The 26,608-nt window shown below is 36.4% G+C and overlaps 1 protein-coding gene across 11 annotated transcripts in view; it reads left to right on the plus strand.

Moving 5' to 3' along the window:
• Window positions 1–26,608, plus strand: part of NBEAL1 (neurobeachin like 1) — an 86,105-nt gene that overhangs the window by 33,126 nt on the left and 26,371 nt on the right. For 8 of the 11 annotated variants that reach the window (XR_014586373.1, XM_083842772.1, XM_083842771.1 and 5 more), the window contains exons 11-36: window positions 462–548; window positions 1,975–2,058; window positions 3,566–3,664; window positions 3,768–4,348; window positions 5,827–5,959; window positions 6,605–6,724; window positions 8,026–8,329; window positions 9,253–9,338; window positions 9,767–9,856; window positions 12,362–12,533; window positions 13,535–13,668; window positions 14,090–14,249; window positions 14,346–14,448; window positions 15,198–15,354; window positions 15,976–16,134; window positions 16,489–16,648; window positions 16,919–17,007; window positions 18,001–18,579; window positions 19,113–19,288; window positions 19,658–19,811; window positions 21,717–21,845; window positions 22,459–22,764; window positions 22,876–23,025; window positions 23,893–24,050; window positions 24,661–24,785; window positions 25,791–25,917. Coding sequence is in view for 10 of the 11 variants with exons in the window: in XM_083842772.1 (XP_083698898.1) it covers window positions 462–548; window positions 1,975–2,058; window positions 3,566–3,664; window positions 3,768–4,348; window positions 5,827–5,959; window positions 6,605–6,724; window positions 8,026–8,329; window positions 9,253–9,338; window positions 9,767–9,856; window positions 12,362–12,533; window positions 13,535–13,668; window positions 14,090–14,249; window positions 14,346–14,448; window positions 15,198–15,354; window positions 15,976–16,134; window positions 16,489–16,648; window positions 16,919–17,007; window positions 18,001–18,579; window positions 19,113–19,288; window positions 19,658–19,811; window positions 21,717–21,845; window positions 22,459–22,764; window positions 22,876–23,025; window positions 23,893–24,050; window positions 24,661–24,785; window positions 25,791–25,917 (4,622 nt within the window). In the remaining variant the exon portion in view is untranslated. The remainder of the gene's footprint in view (window positions 1–461; window positions 549–1,974; window positions 2,059–3,565; window positions 3,665–3,767; window positions 4,349–5,826; window positions 5,960–6,604; window positions 6,725–8,025; window positions 8,330–9,252; window positions 9,339–9,766; window positions 9,857–12,361; window positions 12,534–13,534; window positions 13,669–14,089; window positions 14,250–14,345; window positions 14,449–15,197; window positions 15,355–15,975; window positions 16,135–16,488; window positions 16,649–16,918; window positions 17,008–18,000; window positions 18,580–19,112; window positions 19,289–19,657; window positions 19,812–21,716; window positions 21,846–22,458; window positions 22,765–22,875; window positions 23,026–23,892; window positions 24,051–24,660; window positions 24,786–25,790; window positions 25,918–26,608) is intronic. The other 3 variants (XM_083842775.1, XM_083842768.1, XM_083842776.1) reach the window with 1 other exon arrangement.

A 26,608-nucleotide genomic window follows, 5' to 3' on the forward strand; every position in this document is an offset into this window, starting at 1 on the left:
CAATTTAAATATTTTGTCTAGATATCTTCAGCCTTCATCTAGGATGAGACATAAGTGGGCACCAGTGAGGCACCTGTATCCATTTCTTTGCCAAAGTTCCATTGTTGTCTTTATTTCTTAAAAGTAAATTTTCATCATGTTGCATACAGTAAATGAAATCAGTTGCTAAGCTTTTGACCACTGTTAACTTCTAGATAGGTCTGTTTCCTTGTCTTAGTGATTACATGCTTTCATGTAATTCTGGAAAAAAAAAAAGTGCAATTAGCGTCCAGCAAAAATACAAAGTAATCTTCAGTGTTCTAAGAATTAACAGAAGACTAATGTTAATGGAGGGTTGCATCTCACCAGTGTGAGAACTCACTTGTATGTTAAACACAAATCCAGGGCAGCCTCCACAGGTTTGGCTGGAGGTAACTGTTTAATGCAATTATTTCCATTATTCTTGTCTCTGTTTCTAACAGCTGTTTTTAAATGCTAACAATAAAGTGGCAGACAAGAGTGAAAAAGACCTTGCCAACAAATTACTGACAGAAATGAATGAGGACCAGGTACCTACCTAATCTGTATTTTGCTTCAGTTGAGGTTGAGACACAAAGACAGGAAAATTGGTTCCTGTGCTTCACCTTAATGATCCTCTTTAAGCCTTTTGCAGCAATCCTTGTGTTGCTGTAGCCATCAGTATTTTCTGTCCGTGGAAAGTAATTTTCCTGATTGAATTCAACTTCAGTTTTATTTATCTGCTTCACGTTGCAGATATTTCAATAAATTGAGCATCAGTTATGCATTTTTAAAAGGTGAAGTACATGAATGGAATCTAAATTCTATCAGCCTGGTGGTGATTTTTTTCCTTCCCTTTCCTCTTTTTTGCTTCTTTGTCTCAGCACTGTGGTGTTTTGGATTCTGGGGCCTTGTTTGTGAATCTCAATGGTTGTATTTGATGTCCTGATTCTGTGCTTGTCATCAAGAACAGATGTTCACAAAACAATGGACAGGCTGAATCAGGGAGGTAGGAATAGCCTGTTGCTTTAATTTTCCCATAATGTTGTAGAAAGTACCAGATGGAAATTGTTGCTATATTAATTTTGTAGTAGAATAATTTATTCCAATGAAAAATGTAAAGATGCTAAGTACAAAGTGTGGTAATCTACAAATTGTGATTCTAACTAATGGGTTTGGCTTTTTTAGAAACTCAGTGCAAGACTAACTGCATGTAAATGTTTCTTCACATCTAACGGTCTTCTGATTCTTGACACTTCATTTTCAAAATATTTCTGATACGCAGTTTAATATTTCAGGGATAATGAAACCGAGTATGTTTGCACAGTTTTGCTCTAGGTTTACTGATGGACATGAGATGGTGCTCAGATTTATTTGACCTTAAAACGAGAAAACGAGCATAGAGATACCACCATAAACAAAAATTAGAGGGAAAAAGAAACAGCAAAAAAAGATAACTTGAAATGGGAAAAGGAGATGTTAAGCAGTGAGATGAGGATATGGATGAGGAAGCCACCTTACTGTGCTGGTGTGACTAATCTCTTATAATTTGTGTGTGGGTTGCATTGGTATATAGGGACTTAGATGTTAAATAAAACACTTTGTATGAAATGCACATACCTGATGGATTGTCAAGCAGCACACACACACCTTAGAAGAAACTTCTTAATTTGTTTTCCTCCCTCCCTCTTGAGGTTGTCCATTAGCCGCATGAGGAAAACCTGTTTGTCCATCAGAATATTTGAAGTGCAATGAGTTTTGTGAATGCTTCTTTCTTCCTCCTGAAGTATTGTCTATTGTTAATGCAATCTTTCTTGTAGGCTGTGGGGGTTATGAAATCTTTATTGGTGGGGAGATGATTTTTGGAGCATGTTAGTAAACTCTTGGTTTTCATCCTGGCAGGAGGGCATGGTATAGATTTTGGAATAGAATGGTCTTTGCACAGTTGTATGTAACTTCTGTACCTGCTACTTTCAGGTGTTTCAGGGACACCTAGACTGCTTGGCGGTATCAACCATTCAAGCCCTCACAGCAGTAATGCTCAAGTCTCCAGCTGCTAAGGTAACGGTACATATGCAGAGGTCTACTTGCAATAGACCTCCTGTTGTTGTCTCCAGTTAGCATTTTTATTGAAAAATTCTTGGTAAGGAATCTTGCTAATTAAGATGAGCAACTTGTGTCTGCTAATTTCTGCCAGATAGGAGCAGCTGATTGGCATCCCTTATCTTTTTATTTGTTTCTAATGGCTGGATTCTGAGAGATCTTGATATCAAAACTGGAAGAATGGAGGACTAATGGTATTTGGAGCTTTTGTAAAGGAAGTACATCATTACTTGTCCCATGAATATCTGGGATAGAATTAATGAGTATTTGCAAAATATAGCTTCAGGCAGGAGTATGTGTCGTAGCTTTATCGTGTCTTTAATCCAGGACCATACTGCTGTCTAAATGGTGGTCTTGCCATTACCCTGCCTTCCCTTTGTAGTTATTCTTGTGGTTTGATAAGTAGACAGGCAATGGTTAGTTTGTGAATCTGACTGGAAGCTGAGGCTGCAGAGAAGTGGATTTATTCTTAGATTGCTTAGTCTGTTAGATTCACCTTGTTGAATGATTCTTGGCACGGGGAAAGGGGTATGACTGCACAGTGCAGGCCAAAGTAAGAGTGGAAATCACCTGATTTGGTTGCTACTTGCAGTACAGTCTGAGTGAGAAATGACAAGGTAGTAAATTAGGCTCCTCCAAAGTGTAACTCAGAGTATTCATATCTCCACTGTCTCTGGGAAGCCTGGGAAAAGTTGTATGGTGGGGATGGGAACTGACTGTAATTCACAAAGGTCAGTAAACTTTTCACCTGTGCTTCCACTGCAGCATATATATTTTTGTCTTTGCATATTTGCTTAAGCAATTGTATCGTGTCTGCTGGCAGACTCATCCATCTGTTTTAATTTCAGTGCAGAATACAGTGGGGAGAAGAATATGCATTTTGTATGATGTGTTTTCTGTTTACTAAGTAAAAAAAAAAAAAAAGGGTACTACATTTTGTATTTTGCAGCTTGATTTATTTTTTCCTTCATGTAAAAGTGATTCATTTTTCAGGAAAACTTCCCTGGAACACTTTTCTAATTTTTGGAGTGTTTAGGATGGGTGACTTTTAATCAAGCTGGTCTAGGAAAATCTTTCACCCCAAAAATATCTGGATACTTAAAATTCTCAACATAACCACTCAATTTCATGCTGTAGTTTGTGTTTAAAAAATAAGGCTATTGGTATTTTGTGATAGGCTTAACATTTTGAGTATACCAAAGCAATTATATTTTTGTATAGGTAATTACTAAAATGTAATTTTGATCTTTTATTTTTCTGCATGCTGCAGTGAAATCCTTCTTACTTGCAGCATGCTAGGTATAGCAAAATGGGCTTATTAACAGAAAGATTTCTAGCCTGTAAAATATTATTCTTGCATCCTAATAATTTTTATCTAATATTGTGTTAAATTAAACTTGTTGCAGTAGAAGAACAATTTGTGTCCCTTTCATTTTTTTATTGAGACTTGGATTTTTATCCTCAGGAGGTCTTCAAGGAGAGAATTGGTTATGCACATATATATGAGGTACTAAAATCGCTGGGTCAACCCTCACGGGAATTACTAGAAGAACTCATGAATATGGTGAGATATGCTTTCTTTGAATGCTGTCTAAAATGCTTATGTCTCTTCAGCAGTACTTCTATTTTTATTGTATTTCATATCCGATTTTTCTGCTGTTTTTCAGGCTGTTGAAGGTGACCACATGGCTGTTGGGATATTAGGCATTAGTAATGTCCAGCCATTATTGCTGCTTATCCAGTGGCTTCCAGAGCTAGAGTCACACGACCTGCAGATTTTCATCTCAAATTGGTTGAGGCGGATCTGCTGTATTAACAGACAGAGTCGTGCCACATGTGTCAATGCAAACATGGTCATCCGTATCATTGAGACATTAAATTCCCATTCTGCACTCCACTGTACTTGTGCAGAGAACCTGATTGCCCTTCTGGGCTCTTTGGGGAGCCAGTCAATGGGATCAGAAGAATTGCTTCAGCTAATACGGCTCCTGAGGACTGAGGAACCAAGGCGGGCTCACCCTTATGTTGTTCCAGTGATGCGAGCCATTCTGGCAATGGCCCGGAAGCAAGGCATGGCAAGTGCCTTGCAGTATTTCAACTTGTATCACAGTATGGCAGGAATTGCAGTTCCATCAATTCAGAAGTGGCCGGGCTCTGCGTTTTCTTTCAGTGCTTGGCTCTGCCTTGACCAGGACCAGGTGGACCCTAGCACAACTAGCAAAAACGGCAAGCGGAAGCAACTCTATAGGTATGGTTACCGTAATGACTTCAGCAGCATAAATCTAGGTCATCTGTTCCCTGTGGCATATGGCACCCTATTACATGCCGTACTTATTCTCTTCTTCATAGTATGCAGTATATAGCACTTAGTTTGGTTAGTTTGTGAAAGGGAGCGATATCATCTGTCACCACAGCCAGGCTGTGTTAAGAAATAAGCATGTAGTTTCTCAATTACTCTGCTTTCTTATATGTAGTTCTTGTCTGCAGTTTCATTATCCACAACTCTGAATCATGTTTTTAAGGTACATAGCTTAGAAACAACAGCAACAACAAAACACCCCCAAATGGTCTTCCCCGTTTTCTGCAAAGACAGTGGAATCTGTGTTTCATATGAGAGAGCAACGAAAAGGGCACCTTCATCAGTTTAAATAGTAGACATTGGCATGGTTTGTTCTTGATAGTTTATATAAGTGTGGGTTAACTATCTGGGTACAAATGTTCAATAGGAATGTCAGGAGTATTTATATAGCAGAGCCCTGATGAAGGGTGCCACCTGATGAACTGTCATAATACTGTTTCCAGTTTGTCAGTGTGTGCCACTGAAGATCTTAAATAGACTGTGGTCCTAGAAAACCATGGTGGAATTACACTACAAAGTTTAAAAAAAAAAAATTAAGTCTACGTACAGCTTTTTTTCTATGTGATGCTGCTATACCAATAACTGGCTGTTTGTATATCATTTTATGTACAATTTTGAAGAAATTATGCCAGATATTTCAAGCTGTGTATAATTTCAGTACAGAATCTGTAGCTTCGTTACAGGGCAATATTGATGTGTTTTTGTTATAGGGCACTGATGTTGTATTGAAATTAATACAAAGAAATATTTAAAATTCCAGTGTCAGCTTAAAATGCTAAACACACAATTGAATTAAAATCTTTAAAAATTATTTAATTGCTAAATTTTATGGTGTTTAGTTGTAAGACAGTTTACATCTGCTGAGACTCTCTATAATATTCATGACACTTTTGTGTTTTATATTGATAGATATCTGACAGTACTGTAAATAATGCTTTTGCCTGGAATTACAGGCTTTGATAGCACTTCACAATTTATATTTTTCGTATTCAAGCACTTAAAAACATAAAGATTTCTCAAGACAAGCCTATGCTTGCAGGGCTTGTTTATAGATAGCTGCTGACAGCTGATCTTCATTATACTGAGTGAAATAAGGTATATAACAATGACTACACTTATTTTGCATTAAGGTTCTTGCTGATAGATAATCACGTGTTAAGAAAAAAAAATCCTTAAACAACACTTCCCTTCCTTGTAGTTCTGTGTCTTGTTCTTTGGAACAAAAGTGATAACTAGTCAAATAGTAAATAAGTGAGCAGCGATAAACAGCTTGAGTTGCTTCTCTCCTAATGAAAATACTGTTAGGCGACTTACAATAGGTTTGATGAAGTAAGTCCTTGACTGTGTGTTTTGTTGTCTTTCTATAGCTTTTTTACAGGAAGTGGTATGGGTTTTGAAGCCTTTATTACGTGCTCTGGGGTATTGGTGGTTGCAGTTTGCACAAAGAGGGAATATACGACAGTGATGCTTCCAGACCACTGTTTTTTTGACTCGCTCTGGGTAAGATTTGATACTGAAAAACACTGTTAAGGACAGTACTGTTAGCTCAGAAGTCACAAGTTTGTGGGTTTTTTGGTGGTTTTATAAAAGGTCTGTGAGGTCTATTTTTATCATACTTAGTTTTGATCTTATGCAAATAATTAAACTCAAATAATACAAGCACTTTCCACATATATTAGTGGTTGATTAAAATAAATTATGACTATATTGTTATGACCATTGTTATCGATAAGCTGATGATTAGCATTGTTTTTTATAGAGGTGTGGAGTTTTTTTAACGTGCAGATTTTTTATAATGAATTAAAACAAGCATATTGGCTGTGGTGCTGAGTGCACACTACTGTGTTTAAGCCTTGCCTTTTTCTATTCCCATATTTAAGGACTGACGTGCATTATCATGTAAGAGCTATATCTCTTTTCTTCCAAAAACCTGTTAAAAAGTAAACTACTTGAAAATGGAAGCAGTTGACAGCTGGTGTTATCTTCTTGTTTATACTTTGGATTTATTTTCCAAAGCAGTTTCTTAAATGGTTTCCTCACCAGATTAGTAGAGATGAAGTTAAATAGTTCTGTACAGTCACTTCTGTGATTCTGTCATTTTCATGCAGTACTTTTTAATAATGTTTTAATTATTTTATTAACCAGCACAACATAACTATTGTTCACATGCCTGGAAAGAGGCCCTTTGGTCAGAGCCTTGTATACATCTATGTCAATGGACAGCAGAAGATCTCTGCTCCACTTCGATTCCCTGCCATGAATGAAGTAAGTTCACCTTCTGTGTCATTCCCCTGTCCTGATGAACTCTCATAGAAGAACGAGAACATAATTGGCTTCTTTTTAATACGGAATTTGAGTAAGAGTTTATGATAGCTTAGCGTATTGCTAATAAGTTTATGTTCAACTTTGGTCAGTGTCCAGAATATCAAATTGGTGAATATGTATAACTAACCAATAAGTAATGCTTGTGTAGTCATCTCAGTTTAAAAACAAAACTAAAAAAGAATTTACCTTGGTTAGATGGGGGGGGAGCGGGGGTGTTGTCAGACATAATGACATAATTTATGATGAATAGTCAGCTCTGCAAGTAGGATTACTGTGGTAGTGCTCACTGAGAAATATTCTCTTTTTTCCGTTAGTCACTCATTTGTATTTTCTGTGTGTCCCCATAATATAGGCTAGTCTTGCACCTGCTTTGTTAGCTGGATAAGCAGTGTGCATGCAGCTAATCTAACTTAAAATTTTAAAATGTGTATGCATTTAACCTGAAAACACACTAGCCATCAAAATGAGTACATAGCATGTTCAATTTTCTTTGAAAGCATTGTCCATTCTTTGTGTGGAACAAATCATTTTTAAACTGGGGTACAATACTGGCCATTCTTCTACTTTTTCTAAGTCCTCATTTGATATTTGTTAAGTATTGTGAGAAATTTTAGTAAACATTTAAATTGGACATAGTCATGGTAAAATCAGTACAACGCTAAAGAATAACAGGTAAATGTTATTTCTAATGCAAGATAAAACTTTGGATTTTGGCTCAGTTGTAGAATAAGCACTATAAGTAAGGTAGCTAAATGTTAGGCAGGTAAGCCTCCCCATGAGGGCATCTATTTGAGTGAAGTGACTGGTACGAGAAGAATACAGTAGCACATATGCTGGGGCTAGTATTTTCAAATGTAATCCAGAAGAATATATCCAAAGAATATATCCAAATATAATCCAGAAGAGGAATGTCTACCAGGGTGTCTTACCAGGGTGCCATCCTTCCTGGCTCTGCTCCTGCCAGCTTTTTTTGTCACACAACAGCTGAGGTTACCAAATTTGCTTTTGATTGTAGAAGGGGCGTTCTGCTGTTATGGAGAGCGCATGCTCTTTTTCTACTGTGCTGGATTACTGATTCTCCAGGAAATGCCAGAACTTGCTACTCTTGATATAATTTATTTAGTTCAGGTTTGCCAGAGAGAGTCTTCAGATTTGTTTTGTAAACTGTTGGGGTGGGGGGTAGAAGGAGCTTAGATTTACAGTGTCTTTTTTTTTTTTTTTTCCCATGCCTGACTGTTCAGCCTTTTACTTCTTGCTGCATTGGTTCAGCTGGCCAAAGAACAACAACTCCTCCTCCATCTCAGATACCAGACCCACCTTTTTCCTCCCCTATCATGCCCCATCGTACATCACTTGGGGGCATTCTGTCTCCAGGAAGTTGGGGTGGAATGCTTGCAAAACCGGAGCTCATCACCAAGATGATCTCAGCAGGGACTCAGGATAGTGAATGGGGATGTCCAACATCTTTGGAGGGACACCTTGGATCAGTTATCATCTTTCATGAAGCACTGCAACCCCCTCAGGTGAAAGCATTGTATTTAGCAGGTAAGCGGTGATTGTACTCGTTTTAGTGGAACAAAATCGATGAGTTTTGGAAGTACCACACTGAGCTTTGCTCTATACATACACATAATGATGAAGTGAAAATCCAGAAGAGTTGCAGAGCTAACCTAAATGGGTTATCGAAGAGGGACTTACAACAAATAAGCCCAAAACGGAATTCTAAGTATTTTTAGTTTTATTTGAAATGTTAGGTTTACTGAAGCTCATCTATTTATATGTACAGACCTGCCAAAAATAAAAATTTTTTGTAATATGTTCACTGTTAAGTTCTTAATTTTTCCTACTGTTTGCCTACATGTGTGTTTACAGTTGAGACTCTTTAAAGTATTGCTGCTGTTAAACCATTGAGGTGATATATTGCTTGAGGATTTTTTCCACAAAAATCAATCTATTTAGGGGTGATTTAAAATATATATCCTGGTAAGCCATGTCTTACAGTGTAAGGTGTTAAGGTAGTAAGTTCCATAATTATCCGCAGTTGTTAGAGATAAGTATGGAAGTACTTGCATTTAAATGAAATATTTTCTGTTACTAAACAAAGCTGTTTTGAAGATTACTCACTGTTCGGTCACTTGGGCTTGATGACAAATGGATTGGTGGCAAGTATGAGACAGCTGCTTTTAAAGACAGAAACATAGCTGTTTGTACAAAATAAAATCTCTTTATATAGCATTTTATTTAGCATTTTATCAAGAACATGTATTTCATTTTAAGCAGACTGTATTGAATGAATGACTTAGGTCGTAAGATTACTTCAAAGAATGTTTCAAGTATGTAAGTATGTTTTGGGTGTCCAGCCAAAGGTTACAACAAAGAATAGTAGTATAAAAATTGTGTAAGTCAACAGTAATATCCAGTGGACTCTTAAAAATGAAAACTAATCATTATGTACGTTTATTTTATAGGTCCAAACTGCTTAACTCCATGGAAATCTCAAGAGTCTGAAGTAGCAGACCTCCCCAGTAAGGTGTTGCTTCATTACACACCAAAGGTATGAAGTGATAGGTAATTTTACTTTGTTTACATAATCTGCAATAATTTCAAAACTTGTTCTAGATGTTCCTTTTTGTTTTGCTATCGCTGTTTCATTAGAACAAGTGAATATACCATTTTTATGCTGTGGTTAAGGAAAGATGCAGAGCAGTGAGAGCTTTCTTAAAGTGTTGTCTCATGCAGGGGTAAAAGGTGTTACTCTTGTTTGGCAAGAGGACAAAATTATCTTGTGCAATTGTGAATGTCAAATCTAAGATAACATAAATTATATTCCAGGGGTCCTAAATTGTTTAAATACTTTACTATCAACACAGTGGCACAAACTTTCTGAAACATATTATACATAATTTAGAAACCTTATTTGATGTTGAAGCATCTGTAACTTGTTTCACAAATAATACTGTAGCCTTTTAATTTGTTTAACAGGCCTGCAGAAATCCAATTTGTCTTGACCTGTCTGCTAATCTCTTACATGGAAGACTAACTGGAAACAAAGTAGTGAACTGGGACATCAAGGTAAATGCATACTGAGCCCGCAAAGCCTGATGTAAACGTGATGTCAGGTGAACATGTATGGCTATGTTTTGGAATGCTGGAAGTTACTGTCATAATGTCAATGACATTTAACTGATACAGACAGGTTTTGTAATGGCAATTAATGGGCTAATGCTGTAGCTGGAGTAGTGTTGCATTACCTTTAATGAGAATTTACAAGGGTTGCTGCTCTTAATGTTGTAGATAATACATTAAGAAATGTTGTGGTAGCTGACTCAAATCTTCATAGTCTGTTCAGTGCATGTTGTGTATTGAAAGAAGAAATCAAGGGTGATATTAAAATAATCTGCTAGTGTTTAAAGAGAATTTCATCCAGTTATCTTAATTACTTTTAGTTTGGGATTGGCAGGACTATACGATTTCACAGTATAAAAGTTTCTTCAAAGTAGATACCAAAGATTCATTGAAGAGTTCTACTTTATTTTGTCTCTGCTATATAATAATTTTCCAAAATTTTTTCCTCGTTGGTGGATACATTTGGGTTATCTGATTCTTATGGGCCATATGAATCATCTTTGTTTAACTTTTGCCAGCATTTATAATAACGGTACTACTGTTTCTTTAGTATTGGTGGCTTAAAATTTTACATTTTCTGGCTAAATCAGTTTCTAGTATCTTGCTCAAACATTCTATTATAGCAAAACTGTCCTATCTGTGTTTTTTCTTTGTTCTCTTCCTTCTTACCCAACACTTATGGAGTCCATATGTTCTTCTGGTTGATCAGCTCTTTTCTAAGACTGACAGTTCAGGTCTGACTTTATACTATAGACTTGAAACTCACTGTGAAGTGCACCCCAGCTTAATGAATATTTTCCTCTACTTGTTTGCTTATTAGTTCCCTAATCATTAGCACATATTAACATCAAAAATTAAAGTCAAGCTTCTCACTGTATATGAGAAAGTCAACTAATTTGCAGCAAAGGAGCTTGGTCTAGAAACATTGACATGATAAAAGGTATTTTAATTTAGATGGAATGTATCCAATTCTGTTCTGTAGATGATCTTTTCTTACAAGAAAAGTAAACGTAAATGAAGGTAAATGTATGAATGCTGTGCATATGCTCTAACTTGTGGAGATTAATGTTAAGAAAATTCAAATACGCTTGCTAGTTAAGCTAGTTAACTTTGCTATGGTATGAATACTTTGAAAAAAATGCAGTTTGTTGTCCTTATCCCCAGTAGTGGGAAGAGGGGTGGGTGAGGATGGTTTATATCTCTAGCTTTGTGGGAAAGCATATTGAAAGTACAAGTCTTAAAAAAAATAGTTGGACTTCATTAACAAACACGATGGGATTTGGCACCCTCTTGAGGAGGGATAAAATGTGACACTGATCAGGAGGGAGCTCATAAGGAGATAGTTACAGCCTGAAAGGAGTTAAAGCTACTGCTGGCTTTAGGTTCAAATAAATTCTGTTTTTTCAACTTTCAAAAATGTGGTGGTTCTTGTTTTGCCCAGCTAACTAGAAAGTTTCATCCATTAGATAAATTTTGCAGATATAAAAATCTTTCTAATTTTCTGTTCAATTATCATTAAATTCACCTTAATAAACATGAGGATACCTGGACTGGGAAAGGAACATCATAAAGACACATGTAATAGAGTAACAATTGAAAAACTGGAACATGATGGAGGCAAAAAGAATGGTTTTCTCCACTTCTCTCCAACATTTCCAGGAAGGGAGAGTAATATCCTGCATTAATAGACTGACTTACAGAACGTTGTTTTTATTTGGCTTTTAAAACTTTTAGGTCGCAGTAGTTTTCATTGGACTAAGCTGGGCAGGTGAACAGGTATCTCTGGCTAGCTTTCTGGTTACTATCTGAGACCCAGATTTTTTTTAAGTGACATTTGGAATCACTTCTAGGAATCTTGTGATTTGAATATGTTATACCTTACCAGAGGGAGTTTTATTTGAAGTGTTGTGCTACCCCTGTTTGAGAGGAATGGAAATAAAATGTATCTTAGGAGACTGGAATTCTAAAAAGGGGGATTAGAATTGAGGTTTATGTAAAGTTACTTTAAAAAATCAAACTCGATTTTTTTAATTGTCTGAAGTTGAAATCTTGCAGGAATAGGATTAAAACACAGATACATAGTCTCCTTCCTGCTTGCTGCAAGTAACTTAGGTAACAGAAAAATATGTTTCTCTCTGTTTTTCAAATACGTTTAGCAGAAGATTCTGTCCAATAGTTGTATCGTTCGGGTTCCCACGTTGTTTAGTTGAGGGGAGGTGGAAGGAAATGCAAAAATACACTTTCAGAGCAAGAACAAGCATGTGTAACTACAATGCCTAGAACTACAGCAATTCTCTTGTTAAATTCAGTATTTTAAACCAGTTTCAATGTGACATGAAACTGATTGATTTGTGAGTTCATAAGGTTCCTTGTACGTAGAGTGAATTTTGGTTACATAGTTCAGAGGATGTTATTTATAGTGACCTCTTTCTCCCATTTCTCTTGATTTAGGATATGATCAACTGCATTGGTGGAATAAATGTGCTGTTTCCATTGCTGGAGCAGATCAGTTTCCTTGGTGGACAAGTGCCTGAGAAGTCTGAAGGGGAAACTCTACCACCTCCAGAAGTAGTGACTCCTGTAGAGGGCGACTGGGTGGTATTGGCATCCACAAAGGCATCAGGTAGAAAACTACAGTTGAGATGAAATTGTTCTTAAGCTTGATTTTAATTAAAAATCTTCCTGTGAATGACAGCCATTCTATTACACGCTGGTTTTTCGAAGCAGCAATGTAAAGCTGACAGACTGTTCCTGTTTCTTATATGATATGGTTACTGAATGCCGGCAGTTCAGCACTATGTAAAATTAACCTAATAATGTATTGCAAATATAAATGTATTTGATAGCATTACTTTTCTTTTAATGATTTACTCTTATATTAGTGTCAAAATATGCAGTTATTTTCATTTCCAGTCTGAAAAATTGGTTCTTATTATTTTGAGAAATCATTTTTTTATATAAAACATGCTAATATCAATAGGAGGAGCTTTCTTGCAACATGAACGCTGGGTCAGGCAGCCACACAAAAACTTTGCAGTATCAGAACAGTGCTGTGTAGACTTCGGTTAAACTTTCATTTTCTTAGGAAAATGTCCACAGAGGCAAATCAAGAAAATTAAAAGGAAGCTTTAACAATAGATTTAAAACAAAAGAAAAAAAAATCCTCTACTAATATAAAATGGAAATTAACTTTTGTCAGAAAACCCTGGAAACCCAGGTGTGCAAGGGAAACAACATTTTTGTTTTGAATTTGAAGTGGTGGAATAAATATCTATACCAGTATATTCCCCCCCAATTTTGATATATGTCTAGAAAGTGTGACTTTGCAACTACAGAGGAAGAATAACTGCAGCATATGCAAAAGTCTGTAACTGAAACGAGAGAAGTCTGTTTGTCTATGCTACAGCCAGATAGATGAAGCAACTGGGTCACTTTGTTCTGGAGGGGCAAGGAAAGACTGATTCTTCATTGGAAAAAAGTCTAAAGACAGCCTACAGCTATGGAAATAATGCATCAGGAGTTAGGGAGTTCAGGAAATAGTGACGAATATAAACACTTCATCTTACTTTTCCCCCACTGTCCAACAATCAACCATGAGGCTTTTGCTACTGTTCTGTTTTGCAGAAGCACGGCTGGAGAAGAATGTTGTTGCAACTTTCATCTTGGTGATAAAACACTTTATTCAGAGGCATCATGTTAATCAAGAAAATCTGATTCACTCCCATGGAGTTGCCACCCTAGGAGCCTTGTTACAGAAAGTGAGCAAGTCTGAGAAACAACCCGTAGTAATGAGTGTTATGAATGAAGTCCTAATTACTTTGAAACATTCTTAATTTGTACAGGGTGCAAGGCTTCTCTCAAAGATTTACTTAATCTATGCTCTTCTTTCTCATATTTCTGAAACCAAGAAGATATAAGGAGTTGATCTTGGTCTACAAAGTGAAACATGGTGTTTTGTCTTTATTTCCTGTTCTGCTTTTTTTGGTTATAGATACTGTATTGTATGTTTTTTTTCAAACTAGACTGGTTTGCATGTATTTTATTGCTTTAATAAATGCAGACTTGCTATAGAAGAGAAAATCTTCTTTTTTTTTTAAAAAAAAAGGTTAAATTAAAAAAAAGTGTATCTTAAGAAACTCTTCATTTTCTGAGTATTAAAACATGGTGTTATTTTGAAAGGTGCCAAGCAACTTAATGGATGTGAACGTACTGATGGCTGTACAGCTGTTGATAGAGCAAGTCTCAGTAGAAAAGAACATGCAGCTTTTGCAACAGATGTATCAATACTTACTTTTTGACTTCAGCATCTGGAACAGTGGGGACTTCCCCTTCAGAATTGGTGAGATCTTGGACTTGGGTAACTGCACAAAGACACAGAACTTCTCACTTGACATAAATCTTTATCCAGGTTCTAACAGGAAGCTTTATATTGTAGGGCATATACAATATCTTTCTACAATCATCAAAGACAGCAGAAGGCTCTTCAGAAAGAAGTATGGAGTACAATTTCTTCTAGACACACTCAGGGTTTATTATGGGTATGAGTTTTATCTCTTCTAACTCCTCCTCCTTTGTTGTGTGTAGCTGTTGTGTCATGTCCATGTCTTTGACCCTATTCCCCCGCTTGTCCTAGTGAGAAAAGAAAGCTACAGTCTGGCTTTTAGTGGTTCATTTCATTTTCAAAATTGTTTTGAAAAAATGTTTTTCCGCTTTACTTATTACTAATCCTTGACTTTTATGATGGGATTATATAAAATTTATGCCAATGATACTGGAAATGGCTTGGAAAAGTAATTAAAATTATTAAATTAAAGGACTTGTTGTCAACAATGCAAATTAAGTCGTAGATGATGGCCTTTATGAAAAGAGAGGATGTCCATTGTTTTAAGACACTTGGTTCTTTTATGTACTTCTAGCATTTGAAGTAGACTTTTATTTTTAGGAATTTGGAAATTTAGATTTCAATCTTGGTGACAGACTTGCAACAATTTATATCTGCTTATGAATATAATTATGTAATTGGGGAAGATTGGCTAGAGGGTGCGACGTAGGAAGCTGAAGACCTGACCTGTATTCAGATCAGAAGTCTACATTTCAGGGCTTTTTAATCGGCTTGTTAAGACTCATCTGCTATTACTTATTGTTGCTCAGTTGCCTTATTTCAGTAGAAACAGCTTGTGCCGTAATATCAAGGTACACGAAAAATTCCAAACCAGCACAACCAAATAGCTATTACTGAATCATGGAGCACTTGCTTGAGTTGCTTTTCTTGTCTGTTGGTGTGTAGGAGTGGCTGTAAAGACAGTGATTTGGCTCCTGATGACCTGAGAACAATACGGACATCCCTTTATGGACTGATCAAATATTTCCTAAGCAAAGGTGGAACACATGAAGAAATACAGAGCATCATAGGATACATAGCTGCCACCAGTGAAGAGGAACAGGTATCCATTATGACATAAATTAGTACTTTAAGTGACTTGGTTTTGTTTAATGATGTTTAGGAGTTGGTCTCAATGATCCTTGTGGACCCCTTCCAACTTGGGATATTCTGTACTGTTCTGTTTAGAAATCTTTTATTTTTTGTGTTTAAAAAGTAGGGACAAGACCACAAGCATAGTGTTACTTGGTATATGGTTATGGTTAGATGTAGCTGAGGCAGGTTATATATAGACACACACTAGAATCTTGACAAGAGTGCTCTGCAGGTGAGGGGCAGAAAAGCACGATGTGTAATACTGCCATTAGAAAAGTTCTCTTAGATTACAAAACCAAATGAATTGGACTTTAACGGATCAGTTGTTGTAGTGATATGGGTTGCTATTTTGTAGATATTATCAGTAGTTGAATTTGCTTTGTAGTTCTGATTGCAGTTTGATAAAGTGCTCTGTATATACAGAAAAGTCCAAAAACAACCCTAATTTTAAATGTAGTAACAATGAGCAGACAAAAGGTACGTTGTATAACAAGTGAAGGGTGAAATTTAAAAGCTGGGAAAATTTCCCCCAAGCACAGGATGAAGTCTGCATGAATTGTGGATTAATTCAATGTTCTTAATTTTGCAGCTCTGTGGAATTCTGGATATTCTCTTCAGCCTACTTCATTCCAGCCCAACCCCAGACCAGCTTTTTTTACTGCTTTTTGAACCAGGAAATGCTGATATTCTTTACGCTTTGTTACTGCATCAAAGATACTCTGACCGGCTTAGAGAACTTGTGTTCAAGGTAATAGATTGAATGATATGTTCATAAATTAATCAATGGGACATGAATCTGTATTTTCCAATGGTCTGGCTGCAGAAGTGCATGCACCTGGAAAGATGCTAGTTATTCAAGTTTAATTCTTTCTTCTGGTAAGTTAGCTAGATATTATTGCTTACTGCCATAGTCACAATGGAATTAGTGTTCTCTTGATGTCAAGCATAAGAAGTTTAAAAATCAGTCTGTGCTGTTTGAGTTTGTTTTTAAAATTTATTTTGTAAGCTATGGAAAAGCGTATTATGTCATTCACAATTAAGTTCAAGAGGTCTGGATGTTCCCTTCTGTTTATATTGCATTTGTGTGTACTTTTTCGTGCAGATTGTGGAAGAGATGCTGAAATGTACTAAAGTTTATGAACGCAGTAAGCACCGTATGAGACTCAGAGAAGTGGGATACTCTGGACTGGGACTCCTTCTGAATGAATCACCAGTTCCTGTTTCTCTCATAAAAAACCTTCTTAACCAAGTTCTGTATGCAGGTAATTGGGAAGTGTTATGTCTACTATTAGTAAGCTCCTGTTGCTCAGAGGCAAACATGTTTGGTTTTTGCTAAGGAAGGACAGCTATTATCTTACAGATCTGTTGTATTTGCAGTCCACAATAGCCTCAGTTGTTAGTTTCCTGAAGTTTACATCCAGGGATAGTAAAGGAAACAGAGGTGACCTCCAAAGCTATTTTTAACAGTTAGCTCTTACGTTCACTTGCATGGTATACTTTGATATACATATATTCTTCTCTCTCCCCTACAGATCCTGTTGTGAATTGTAAAGATCTCATAGCTGTAGTGCATCTGGCACATAAATCAGATATAAATGTGAGAGTGGTCATCTGTAGAAAGGTTAGTTGTCATCTTTAAAAATGGAATACTGTTAAGTCCATAAGTTGTATAGTGTGGTATTTTATTTATTTGGATGTGATGGCTGTATTGTTTGCTGCTGTTGCTGCTTTCTTTAGCAATAATTTATGATGTTAGGAATGAAGCCAGTCTGTCACTTGATGTTGAACTTAGTGTATTCAAATCCTTTAAAAAAACAAACAAACAACTTTTTTTTTTAAAAAAAAGGAAGCAAACCACAAAGCCTCTATAAAGATTCTCAAATAGCATGTTTTTAGGGTTTAGAGGTATTGGATTGCTTGAATTACTGAGTTTTCTCAAAGGATGCATAAGATCACAAACCGTTTTGTTTGTATTCCTAATGTGTTACTTTGATAGAACGTATGGTTCAAAAGAGCAGTTGTGGGTGCAGGGAAGAGAGAGTGAAAAAGCAGTAACTCTTTCCTTAACTGAGCTCTCTGGCTTGTGTCACTGAAATTAGCGGTACTGAATGTAGCTGTGAGGCACTGTATTGTCTGCCAAAGTTTCTCAAAGTATGCCAAATTTACGCTATCAGTAAGCTATTAATATTGTAGTTTATTGTAGTTTTCTTCATTGTTATCTAATAGTTTATAATCAAGCATATTTCACATGCTAGTTTTATTTTATTTGTTTTGTAGACTAGTGGCTGCATACAGCTATTTGTTGTGATAACTGCCTTTTCCAGGAACTACTGCAGAAGAGTGACTGAAATATGAAGACTTACTGATATGCCTTGATAGTTTTTTTCCTCTTATTCCTGAGATTTTTTTTTTTAAATGTATACATTTCTAGTGAGAAGAGTGATTTATTTATTTGGTGGCACTTATGCTTTCTGTTAACTGATTGTGGTTCTTTTACAAGATCCTAAAAAGGCAAAATAAGTTACAAGGTTTTAAAATGTCTAATCTAAAAGATGGATGAATGCAGTTTCAAGCTAAAATTAACGTGTGGGTATGGAATATCTTCTATCCTTAGGTTTTGCACCTTTTACATTCCCAATTGGATGCAGCACAACAGATTTCTCAGCAGCTGGGCTGGCAGGACACTTTGGTTAGACTGTTCCTGAAAGAAAACTCCGAGGTCCGGATTGGCTTTAGAGAGAACAGGGCTGATTCCTCAAAGGAGGAGGAAAGAAAGCCTCCTACTGACGGTCTTCAGAGACATCATGCTGATAAGATGGAGGGAGATAAAGCTGGTGGCTTTGCATCTGTTAATGGTTTGTTTGATCAGTGGAGTTTAGAAGACAACAAATCTTTGGATGTCCCAGCTCATTTCTCTGCTATGCCTCTGGAAGATGCATCCACAGGAGAGATGTCTTTTAGGTCAGAGGACCAAGAAGAATTGTGGCACAGTAATCCTTCACATTTGAGTTTAGATCTGTCCAGTGTTGACTCTTATGAGCTGGCTGACGGGAATCAGATGACAGATAGTCTGCCCAGCACACCATCGCCTATAGAGAGCACAAAACCATTTTCTGGACAGTCTGACAAAGATCTGGGTGTCATAAATGATGTGGGCTTCGGTGCTGATCTATCTTTATTTGAAAACCAAGGAGTAAGTAATTCTTTCCCTGTGTGGTTAACTTCTCAACATGTCTGCAATTCCTTTTTTAATTGTCTCCTTAATGGGATAATTATTGTCCTCTTTTTTTCCTCTCACCTTCCAAAGGGAAATAGCAATATAGCTCTCTTACAGTGAGTAGAGGCATCTTTAATGTAATGTGTCTTTTTTGATTCTCTGGCTGGAATAGCTTGGGCAAGGGGGGAGAAGGGGAATAAGAAGCAAACAACAAAAAACCTTCAATATTTCAACATCCGTTTGTCTTCCGAAGGCGAAATGATACAGACTTGTTATGAAAAAATCAAGGGTAGCTAAAATTTAGGTTTAAGTAATGATGCAGAAATCAAGTCAGTATGTATTACAGATTCTGGGAAGCCAGTGCCTCATATATTTGCATTTTCATGTATTTAGTGGTTAGTCCTTAGACTGCACAGTTCTCAGAAATGCCAAAACATGCAAGCATAGGGACTGTGATGAATTAAGTTTTTTGGACTAGAAGGGTTGCAAATATTTCTTTTCTTTTGTAGGGAGGTGATAATGAACTGATACAGTTACTTACAGACATCCTACTGTGTATAATTTGGAAAGGCATTGAAAGATCTGATGATGATGCTTGGATTGAGAGAGGACAAGTATTTTCTGCACTGACCAAACTGGGAATATCTAATGAGTTGTTGCGACCGTCTGATGAAATAAAACTCAAGTGAGTGTACAGCACAAGGACAGGTTCTGTAACTTTTTTGATGAAAAGGGGAAAAAAGTAAGGGTCTTTATTAAAGCTAGGAAGGAGTGGATGTTTCTTATCAAGATACAACTTTCTTTGCTCTATATTCATATGTTGTCAATATATTTTGCTACCTATTTGGCAGTGTAATGTGATTGTAAGGTTTTGAAAATCTGTATCCCAGGCTTCATGCACTTTTCAGAATCTCTTTTGCGTGGTTGGCTTATCAAGAAGACGATAGTTATAGCTGTGGAGTGAGATTCAATTAAATACTTAATTGGATTTTTTTTAAAGCCACTTATATTTGGAACATGTAATAATTACTTTGGGATTTTGTTTTATATGCAGCCTGCTGGAGAAGATGTTAGAATGGTCAGTCACTGATAACAGAGATTCAAAAGCTCTCCCTACGCACGCTGAAAATGCCTTCCGGCTCTTACTAATTGTACAAGATTTCCTGCAGGCAGAGGGACTAGTTAATTCAAACTTGTGGACAGAAAAGGTACAGTAACTGCATAATGGAAATACTGTATATAGGCTGAGATAGTAATTAAAAAGTTGTCAACTTGGATAATGTTATCTCTTCTAGGTGTATGTTTTTAAACTAGATATTAGGGAGTGAGGGCTCATAGTGAAATGAATTAGATTGTTCCTTAATGAGAAAACATTATAAATACTATGGGGAATATTGTTATTGTTGCAAGTTAAATAGGTCTATAGTGGTACTCTTTATTGAAAATCTAAGTCTTTTCATACTAACAAACATCTGATAGGAGCTAATATAACAATGTCACTTGTAGTCTAAGAAAATTTGGTACCTGTTATCAGAATGTATGACTCAGTGTGTGTCCTGAATAAAACACTGTCCAAAACCTTGCTTGCAATTGCAATGTGAGGAATATCACTGCTAGGTTTTTACCCATATTGGAGTTTTACCATGTTTTTGTGCATATATTTGTAAATAGCTCTATTTTACATACCCAGGGAGTCAGAAATATGAATTCTGAGGAAGAAAATGGCTAGCAAACACAGGAAGTAATAAGATAAAGAAACTTTGTCTATCGGCTCTGTTTCCTGTCTTCTTGATGTAAATTTTAGAGATCCATAGTGTGCTTCATTTTTTTGTATTAGAAGCAATGTTTGTTTTCTTCTTGTACTTTCTGAGCAGTGTCATTGCTTTTCTATTTTTTGAGGCTTAAGGCAAGAGAAGTATTATATGGAAGCCATAATTATGTCATAATAAATGCCTAAAAGAAAAAAAAAAAACTTAGCTACTTGTTTCTAAACTTAGTTACTTGTTTCTAAAAGTGCAATGTTAAGAGTCATCACAACAGAGTAATTGCTAAGCTGTTTTCCACCATGTATGCTTAGAAACAAACACAGCTTAATCACAAAGCTTACATTTGTTTGTTTTTAGAAAGTCTGCTCTAGGTAAAGGTTTTGCTTTTAGTTGTGATCTAGCTTTGTGAAATCTAATTAGAAATGAGATCTGAACTTTGGAGAAATAGAAGTTGTGCTTATTGCCAAGTCTGAATTGAAAATAACAGTACTCTCATAAGTTACCTTCCACTGTGCCTGGGAAGAATTTAAAGCACTGTAGTATTTTAAGCAAGAGAGCTTTCAGCCAGTCGCAGAAGCCTTCACATGAGTTTGGGCCTTAACAGAATAGAATGGAATAACAAATATTTGAGTAATTTATTAGGGAATTCATCAAGGTATATTTGTTCTGAACAGACATGTCTAGGTAGTAAAATGTGTCACTTACCTTAGGAATAGCTTCCTTTCATAATAAAGCTTGGATGTCGCCTAATCTACTGACAGAAAGGAGTGCCTCCTAATTTATTTAAGATACTGATAGTTATGCATTCAAGCATTATACTAAATCAGATATTCATGAAAGAAGCCTTGCTTTCTTTCTCAGTGTACCATACACATTACTGTCGCTGGTAAGCTATGTTAGCGTTACACTTACATCGCCTAAGACAAAACAAAAGAAGGAAATAAAAACCTATAAATACTGAACCATAAATTGCAAGTTGGTATGATATCTGTAGTATTGGTAAGCATGCCTTTTCAGTTGTAGTAATCCTGTTCCTGGAATCTGCAACATTTTTAAAGAATTGGAATTTCCTGCAGTTAAGTTACAGGTAGAAGACAGGCATGTATATGCTGTTTTTGGCCTTACTGGGGAGGTACTTGAGTTAACATGCAAGGCTAGCCATATTTTATAGTCCAGTATTTTTTTCAAATGACTGGTGTAGCTGCAGTCTTCTGAGATTTTATGGTTTTGGGTAAGTTACAAGTGTGAATTCGTCAGTTCTTTGAAATTACTGTATCTCCAGCTGGAGTATTTGCTGACTATTTCTGACTTGTTTTGCTTTATGAAAATCTTCCGCTTTTATAATAGCTCTTGGAGGAGTTAGTGACTCTCATGGATAGCCTGTCAGTCTGGTACTCTGCTGGCCCAGAAGCAACCTGGCTTTCACAGGTGCAAGTCCAGTTACTCCTTGGATTCATTGCACAAGACAACTTACAGGTTTGTTGCAAATTCCTGCAAATGGCAGTGTTTAACGTGCTCATTTGGTGTAACTGTTGTGGTTTTGGGGGATCTGCTTACGCCATCAAGTAGACTGATAGCAGTCTTTCATCCTTGTATATGCAAATGTTTTATCAGGTCTTGCCTTTTGCAAGCTTACTCTGCAGTCCTGTCAATGTGCACAACCTGAGTATGTGAACAAGATAGAGGGCAGGCTGTTTGAAGATGGGGCAATGTAGGTGCTAGTGGCAGTAAGATGGCAATCCGGATTGTGACTTTTCATTTTTACAGTAAAATACACTTAGTGGTTTCAGGTTTAGATAGAATAAATGCACACAAACCTGAGTCTGGAATAATGAACCCTTCAGAAAAGCCAGGACTGTTAGTTTAGATATGTGATTGTCTTAATGCAGCTAAGTGACTCATGTTGCAGCTGACTCAGCTTTGGTCATCACAGGATGAATAAGTGATCAGTGCCCGTATACAATGTATGTGTGCTCTCAGGCTATCTGAGATACAACAAGAATATGTACATTCTCCTGTGCTAAAAGATAAGTACTCAAAATTACTATTTTGAGGATTGCATTCATTTTTTGTTGTTTTTCCTGTGTAGGTCTGTGCTATGGCAGCAGCCAAACTAAACACCCTTCTTCAGACTAAAGTAATAGAGAGCCAACCTGAAGCATGCTACCTCTTGGGGAAGCTGGAGGGCATCTTGAGTAGATCAATAGAAGAGAAAACAGAAACGTATTCATTTTTGATTCCCCTTGTTCGGACGCTGGTATCCAAAATTTATGAACTTCTCTTCATGAATTTGCATCTCCCTTCTTTGCCTCCTACCAATGGCAGCCCCTCTTTCTTTGAGGACTTTCAAGAATACTGCCGCTCTGATGAGTGGCAAGTTTACATTGATAAATATGTAAGTAGTAGATTGTTTTTGTAGCATCTTCTCCTCATTTTGGACACTACAGCAGAGGAATTCATATTCAGAAATCATGTTGCGCTTTTTGTTTTGTTTTGGTGGAAACAGATTATTCCAAATATGAAGCAATATGAAGAGAATTCATTCAGACATGGTCATGAGCAGATGGCACTTTATTGGAAAGATTGTTATGAAGCGTTTATGGTGAACATGCATAAACGAGATCGGGAGAGAGGAGAAAGTAAGCTTAAATTTCAGGTAAGGTTTTGAGTTCTTCTAAGAGCAACTTGCATCTCAGGATTCACATCATAAAAGATGGAGAAATTGAATTCCAAGATGACCAAATTCAAGTTACTGCAAGGATGCTGATTGTTTTGCTGAAGACTTTATGGGCAGTCTGACTATATACGCTTCTAGTATATGCTTTTTAGTTCTATTCTTTCTATTTAAGCGTCATACCTATAAGCAGAGTTATTCCAAGACAGTAGGTCTTTCTCCATAGTACAGCAACCTAGAATTATGCTTAGCTATTAAAACCTCTTCCCTGTTATGAGATGAGTTAGTGGTGCAAATTTGACCCTGCTTCAATGAAAACACTTAAAGCCATTAGCAGTTCTTACTGTGTGGAAAAACTGAAGTGACCTGTCCTTATAAGGTTCAGAATCCATTCAAGTGCTAGAATTTACTGTTAAACTACAGCAAATGTCATAGCTAAGTTACATTTCTCTTGTTTTCCCTATGTTGCCTTAAGATTCATGTAGTAAGCTTTTCTTTATTCTAGTAACTGTAGGTAGAATACAGTATGAATCACATTCTGGAATACCAGAATTTAAAGAAAAAGCCTATTTACCATAATTGGATTTTTCCTAGTGACCACTTTTCTGATCACAAAAAATTGCCTTCATTTGGATTCAGCATTGGTAACCCTCTCTTCAAGCCTTTAAGTCAGTGTTTGGTGCCATTTCTTCCAGTACTAAGCTTTTTAAAATTTCTCTTGTAAGCAGTACCTTAAATTTTCAGAAATGTCTATTGCTGAACTTCTTTGTTCATTCTTCATTTGCAAGCATTCTTGCAAATTGCAAAACTGTTATTTCAGTGCTAGATTTATTTTTAATGGTCTTTCAGGAGCATTTTGTGGAACCATTCAGCAGAAAGGCTCGACAGGAAAATCTGCGGTACAACAGTATGCTAAAGCAACTTAATAGTCAGCACACAGCTACCCTGAGACAGTGGAGAGCAGCCCAGCTTTACTTGCTCTCTGAACGTGGCCCTTGGTCAGAAATGTAAGAGCAAAGTTCTTTGAATCAAACTGTATATGATGCTTGAAAGGAATTTTCTCAATGATTAACTTACTATTTCGTATGGTTAGAAACTTGTCAAATTGACTTGGATAGCCATTCTTGAGATGTAAAGTTAATATTGAATTCATGCTTGATAATGTTTTCTGTATTTTAATTATCAAGATAAGTTTAAAGTACAATGTTGAGCTGGTTACCTGGTTACTAGATTTTTTCGCCAAGTGACAAATAAAAAATTGCCATTTTTATGCACAGAGCTAATTTCAATTTAAAAGACTACAGTTTGCCTGTCTTGTCTTTTGGGTGAGTTCTGGATAGAGATTTTTTGTAATCTTCTAATAGTCATTAACTGAAAGTGTAAACAATTTGCTGCATGTCAATAGGAACTAAATACTGCTTACAAAATGCTTTAGGATGATCAGAGCCACAATATCAAATCACAGTTAAGATGCAGTTTACCGCTTATGTGTTTTGCAGTCTACAGATGGGTGGGTGACTTCAGGATTTTTCTAAATATGTATTCTTTTGGAATTAATTCATTCGTAGTTGTTTTTTAACCTTTTAACTATTTTTGTGGATATTCATGTTTTCACAGGAAACAGCATCCTATCCACTGGAAACTTTCAAATGTGGAAAACTTCTCACGTATGAGACTAAAACTAGTGCAGAATTACAACTTCAACTCTCATCAGGATGCTAGTGACCTGAGAGATAATTTAGGTAATGTTTTGCTATATTTACTAGCTTACACGGTTTCTTCAGTCTTCACTGATAGATCAGTGTATTTAAGAATCAGTATATTGTAGGTACTTAAATCATGATTTGTCTTTATTTTTCCTATAGTAAAATGTGTAACATAAGAGAGGTGCTTTGACCTGAAACAGCATCTTCCTACTGGAAAGAGTACTTCATTTCCTCTTGCTCATTGAAGAGTGTATTTTTACTGAAGGAAAAAATAATTAAGAACTCCTTTGCTTTAAAATAAGCAGTTATATACCTTTCTTGTGTAGTCTTATTTTTTCAAGAAAAATAAACAATGAGATCAGAATAAGTAGGCAGTATTGTTTTAAAAACTTTAAACATTTGATTAAAATGTGTAGGTATGAACTGTTGCTTTTTTAAAAGTGTACCAAACAGCTGAGTTGCAGTGGTGTAATCTGTTCTTTAAGTTAGGGTTCTTGGATATCAAGATGCAAACCAAAATAAAATAAAATAAATCTCAGTCATTTAAATCTCAGTCTTGTAAACCCAAGTTAGCAAAAAAGACACAAAGTGTATTTCCATGAAGCCTGCATGCTGTAAGAGTGTTTGGCAAAACACTGCAAAATATTTTACTGGAAATGTCCTATTAGAGTTCAGTTTAAAGCTTTTCTGAGGTGTTTCTGTATTCTTTTTATAGTTAGGTGAAATTCATAGAGGAGGGAGAGAGATAATAGACATATATAAATATATATAATAATTTATGATATACTTTGGCATTCAAATTTGATTCTTTTCTGAACTGTACTTTTACCAATTAATTTGACATATATCTCAATGTAATTGGAGGAGCATTTTTAAAGTGTTCTGCTTGCCCAACAGACTTCTTAAGTAAGAAATCTAGTTACTTGTTACTCAGATAAAAACAGTATTCAGCAGTAGAAGATAGACTCAGTAGTTTAACTTTCCAAAAATGCTGTAGCAAAAAAAAAAAAATCTGAGCTGATGATGTGTCTATTACAATAGGTGTGCACCAGATACAGCCCTCTAGTGAGTCTCTACTTCTGGAAGTGGTAAAGCAGGTGAAAGTGAGTGACTTGGAAGATGATGTACTTGAACTACCAGAGGAAGACACAACAGCCAGTTCCAGTATGTAAGTACAGGGGCACAGAACAGTTGAAATTTGTTTCCGTGCTTCGGAAGTGGGAAGGAATGGGAAGCAAATTCTGGAGTTAATTAGCATGCGAAACTTCCCTCTTTGCCTGTTCTTAACAGTCCAATTCAGGGCTCTGTGATAATTGTGAACATTAGAAAAGCTGCTATTGGATTTCTTGTTGTAAACAGCAATACATAAAGAAACTCAAGGAAAAGAAGTTCTGAGTACGGAGTACTCAGATTACAGAGAAGATGCTTGTGAGGATTCATAAGTGATTGACTGTCCACGGTTGGTCTGACGCTGCAGAGTTGTTGAGGCTTTCTATGATGTACCTTGGTTATAACTCTCAAGAAATGGTCTACCCTGCAAAGGCATAGACCAGACTGGAACCAGCTCGTCTGCAGGTGCCAGAGCTGTTCTATGTGGCACCAGCTGTATAATGTGGATATTTGCCTAACTGGCTTTAATTTAATGGAGAGTCCCCTGATTCTCATTCAAGGAAGAAGGCCTGCTGCATTTCCTTCATGTTGCTTTGTGTACAGGTCAGGGAGAAGGAGACGGCAAATGCTTCATTCCAGTAACTCCAGTTACTGGATGCATGAAGTTGTGCATATGCTTGTGTGTCTATGTAGAGACATGGCTTTTTTTTTTTTTTTTTTTAACTTGGAGTGATACTTCAAGGGGAGTC

The sequence above is a fragment of the Anser anser genome (assembly GCF_964211835.1).
Source record: "Anser anser genome assembly, chromosome: 6".
In the NCBI taxonomy this organism is placed as follows: Eukaryota; Metazoa; Chordata; class Aves; order Anseriformes; family Anatidae; genus Anser; species Anser anser.